Source organism: Orycteropus afer, unplaced genomic scaffold (genome assembly GCF_000298275.1).
Source record: "Orycteropus afer afer isolate SDZICR_OR568_19922 unplaced genomic scaffold, OryAfe1.0 scaffold00051, whole genome shotgun sequence".
NCBI lineage: Eukaryota > Metazoa > Chordata > Mammalia > Tubulidentata > Orycteropodidae > Orycteropus > Orycteropus afer.
This window is the reverse complement of record NW_006921638.1, coordinates 6,830,161-6,835,021: the sequence shown is the minus strand read 5'-3', so window position 1 is coordinate 6,835,021 and position 4,861 is coordinate 6,830,161. Positions and strand designations below refer to the sequence as shown.

At 42.2% G+C, this 4,861-nt stretch overlaps 1 protein-coding gene across 1 annotated transcript in view; it reads left to right on the top strand.

Annotated features, from left to right (window-relative positions):
* Window positions 1-2,003: 2,003 nt before the first annotated feature.
* The window catches only part of RALGAPA1 (Ral GTPase activating protein catalytic subunit alpha 1), a 343,304-nt gene continuing 340,446 nt past the window's right edge, over window positions 2,004-4,861 (top strand). The window contains exon 1 of the mRNA XM_007938553.1: window positions 2,004-2,109. Coding sequence (XP_007936744.1) covers window positions 2,004-2,109 — 106 coding nt within the window. The remainder of the gene's footprint in view (window positions 2,110-4,861) is intronic.

Genomic DNA, 4,861 nt, shown 5'->3' with positions numbered 1-4,861 from the left:
GACACGCATTGCTGGGAAAGAGACGCAAGAGACACGCATTGCTGAGTGAGACACCGAGGGACCAGCACTGCTGGGAAAGAGACTGTGAGAGACTCTTGGCTGAGGGACGGTGGGTTGGGAGAGAGACTGAGCGTTCTTCCTGAACTTGAGTTGTAGCCTGGTGCTTCCCTAATAAACCCTGTAATCTGTGGAAAAAAAAAAAATAAAAGAGTGTCTGCTGTCATACTCACCATCAGTAAGAATGCTAATTTAAAAACAAACTTCACTAATTTGACTCAAAAAATATTGTATTAAATTATTAAAAAAATAAACTATATTAAGTGAAAGTAGCCAGACCAAACGGGTATACTGTATGCTTCCATTTACATAAAACTCTAGAAAATGCAAATCAAGAGTGACTGAAAACAGATCAATGTTGGTCTCGGGACCAGGGGTGAATAAGTGGGAGGGAGGGATTGATTACAAAGTGAAATGAGGAAACTCTGAGCGTGATAGATATGTTCACTATTTTGATTGTGGTGATCTTTTCACAAGTGCATGCATATGGCAAACTTATAAAATTGTACACTTGTAAATGTGGTTTATTGTATATTAATTTGTTGGGTGTCATGGAGTCAGTTTGGACTCATAGAGACCCCATGTACAACACTGGCCTGTCCTGCACCATCCTCATAATGGTTGCCATGTCTGAGGTCATTGTTGCAGGCACTGCATCAATCCGTCTCATTGAGATCCTTCCTCTTTTTTGATGACCCCCTATCAAGCATGAAGTCCTTCTCCAGGGACTGGTTCCTCCTGTTAACAAGTCCAAAGTATGTAATCAATTACACCTTAATTAAACTGTTTCAACAGTATTAAGAAATAAATTATTGCTTCAATCTTATTTTTAAAAGCTACTGAGTGTGAACATCTTCACATTTTAGTTATTGATAATTACACTTCTGTGATTTTTCCATGTTAATTTTTCTACCTGGATCTTAGCAATTTTCTCTAGAATTATGTTAACTCTATATATTAATAAAATTAACTGTCAAAGCTCTCCATATTTATTTTCTCTGTAATTTTTCTGTTACATGTTTCTGGTAGAATTCAATTTATGCAAGATAATTTTAACCAAAAGGATAGCCTATAACTATACAAATCACTAAACTACAGTAAACGTTAATCATCGCTTTGCAAAATAAAAGATAGTTTAAACAGAATTAGCATTTAAAATATCTTGCACATTTTACTTTTATATTTTGAAGCTACATTCTTAAATTATTATGACATATTAAACAGTGGAGATTAAAGGCTCCGCTAACAAAAAGTATACGACACGTCTCTGGAAGTTTGGCTAGGAGGAGCTACTACTGTTTACAATTGCGCACGCAGTAACAGCTTTCCCCTGACATTCTTGGGCTCCTCCCTTGGCTGCTTACAGTAAACCCAAAATGGTAGCGCCACGGATGAGCTCACGCTGGCATGACGTCAACGGTCCTTGACGTCAGAAGGCGGTTGCCACGGGGACCATTCGCCACCGACGGCACAGTCGTGAAACCCCATCACTACACTCTTCTCAGATTTGGTCTCTGCAGGGTCTTAGCTGCTGAGGAAGCTTTAACCTTAAGGGGGCCTCAGGGATAGGAGTTGTGCCGCTGCCGCGAGAGCCCCACCTCCGCGTCTCCGGGTCTGGGGCCCAGGCCTGTGACGGCGAGCGGCGGCTGCTGGGGGCGGGTGGCAGCGGCGGCCACGGGCGGCCTGCTCGGGTCTCCCTCTCTCTGTGCTGAGGGGATCCGCCATATTGAAGCTGGAGACGAAGGTGCCTTGAGCCGCGGCGCGAGGCGGGTGAGGTGGCGGCGCTGGCCTTGATCGGGGACGAGTCGTCACTCCTGGGGCCCTCAATCCTGGGGAGTGAATGAGCGGCGCACGCTAGTCTCTTCCCCGCCCACTCCCTACGCTTTCTGCCGCCGGGACCAAGCTGGGAGAGGGCTAGAGCCGGCGGTGGCGGCGACAGCGGCAGGATGTTCTCCAAGAAGCCGCACGGGGACGTGAAGAAGTCCACCCAGAAGGTGCTGGACACCAAGAAGGACGCGCTGACTCGCCTCAAGCACCTGCGCATCGTTATCGGTGAGGAGCGAGGGCTGGCGGCACCGAGAGGCCTGGGTTGTCAGGCTTTCCCTCCCTTGGGAACCTCTGGGAACTTTCCCTCAGGACCTGGCTCCGTACCGTACCGGAGCAGAGGGCGAGGCTTCGCCTCTGCTGAGACCGGGGAGGGCAGATAATTTGGGGAAGAGAACATTTGGCATTTGGCAAATGCTAATTACTATTAACACAGGGTTAGCTAATTTGAGTTAATAGTTCGAATTTATTTTTTAAAAAATCAATACTCTAAAAACTTAGATCTCTGAGACTTTCAGGAGACGTGGTGTGAGTAATGGTGTTTGTAAGATACGTTTCCCGAATGACTAAGGCCCTTTCCACCCAAGTGGAAAAAAACAAAACAAAACAAAAAAAGCTCAGACAATATAAATACTCATTTTGCATTTCAAGTTTCTTGGCTGATGAGGGCAAGGAGGGGGTACTTTGGGAACTGGGTGTTTCCAAAAAGCTTGTGGGAAAGAGCCCCACCCTTCTGTTAATGCACTCGTGTTCTTCATTGTTGTCATTTAAAAAGAGAGCTATTAATTAATGGGGGGAAAAGTAGTTTATAGCTTCCTTTGCTTCTCGAGAATTGTGCTTTTTATTTAATTCATTTTTTTTTTTTTACAGTAGGCTGCCGTCTGCCTGTTTTGCTGGCAGACCAAAGAGTGCTCTGAGTTTTACATATAATGTTAAACGAAGCTTTTGGATACTTGTCATTTCATAGCCTGATAAGGGCGGTAGTAGAACTTAGGAGCCTTTTGGTCAGTACTTGAATTCTTTTGATGAAGAAACTTGAGGTCAGAGGAAAGTGAATTTGCCTGTGTTGATTCATAGAGTTATTGGCAGAACTGAGTTTAGAACCTAGATGCCTGAATCCTAGTTAGAGTATTATCTCAAGCTGTCTTCCTAATGAGTATTTGCTTTGGAAAGTAATGTTTATTAGTGATACATTTGAGCCCCTTATTTGAGATGCACACTTCCTTACATCTATATGGACTTTTTTATTCACAAAGTGATTTCACATAATTTTTCATAATTAATCCACACAATAAATCGAGAAATAGATGTTCTCCGTTTTTACAGATGAGAAAGTTGGAGTTTGGAAAAGTTAATTGGTCACCCAGCTAAGTAGAAGGCTGAGCCAGAACAGAAACCCAGGTTTTATGACTCCAAAAACCAAAACCAAACTCATTGCTGTGGAGTACTCATAGCACCCCTCTTTGGGTTTCCAAGGTGGTATCACTACAGAAGTAGATTGCCTTCCGTCTCAGGAGTGGTTGGTGGGTTTGAACCTCCAGTGCAGTCTTTTTGTTTGTTTTTTATTTTTTCTACATGTATGACAACTAATCTTTATCGTGAGTAAATTGTGTTTTTTTCCTGTGGAATGGTGAAAAAACAATTAATGCAGCTTAGCGGTTTTCAAGAAAATATAACTCTAAATATAGGTCAGATTATGATCTACTGCTTGAGAGTTAAGTCATGGGAGAAAAGATATGACTGAGAGAGTGGGACATAGATAGAAAACTAATGTATGAGTGTAGGAAAAGATGTATCGCATATAATGGCAGTTTGAAATTGAGGACAGTGGGACTTGGCATCTGCTTGGGGTAAACTGTAGATTGTGTTATGGCAGAGCTGTAAATTTGAGTTCCAATGGAATATTGAGATTTCTTAAGTTCACTACTGTAGTTCTTTATAGAGTGGTTAAGGAATGATTCATGTATACTTCTTTGGCATAGAAATTTTTTCTGTCTGCGAGACTGGTCTAAATTAAGAGGTTACATGTCAGATGTTTTGTAGGACCTGGCTTCCTCCATATAAAAATAAAACAATAATTAAAAACAAAACGTTTTGCTTCTTAGTAATTTATGGACTATTTTTAATGGCGCATACGCTGTTGTGTATATATATGTGTTTGTGTATAAAATCATTTAAAATGATTTTTCCTTAAGAAATTTCAAATGGAGAATATTGTGCTTTCAGACTCCCTGCCTTTTGAGTGGAGTAGGCCCATACAGAGAGATGATTAATGGTTACATTTCAGTAGTTTTAGCACAGTAGTTTTCAGCCAGGAACAGTTTTGCCCCATGGAGAACATTTGGCAGTTTCTGGAGATATTTTTGATTGTCACTGGCATCTAGTGGGTAGAGGCCAGAGATGCTGCTAACCATCTTACATCACAGCATCAACTAGCCCAATGTGTCCGTATTGTCAAGGTTGACAAACTCTTTCAAAACATAGAGTAAGAGATGGACCTCCAAATGCTGTGTTGTTGTTAGTTGCCTTCAAGTGGATTTCAACTCATAGTGACCCCATGTATGCAGAAGGAAGGTTGGGCAATCTGCTTCCGTAGTGATACCGCCTCGGAAATCCAAGGAGAGAGGTCTCTATGAGTCAGATCCGACTCCATGGCACATAACAACAACAACAACTTAGAGTTTTCTAAGCTATAATCTTTTCTTATTAAATAATTTTCTTGTGTATTAAGTGAATGTTTACATAGCAAATTAGGTTGCCATTTAACAATTTTTTATACTTGTTCTATGACATTGGTTACATGTATCTTGCTGTTGTTAAGTGCCGTCGAGTCGTTTCTGACTCGTAGCGACCCCATGCACAGCAGAACGAAACACTGCCCGATCCTGCGCCAGCCCCACAATCCCTGCTATACTTGAGCCCATCATTGCAGCCACTGTGTCAATCCATCTCGTTGAAGGCCTCCCCCTCTTTCGTTGAC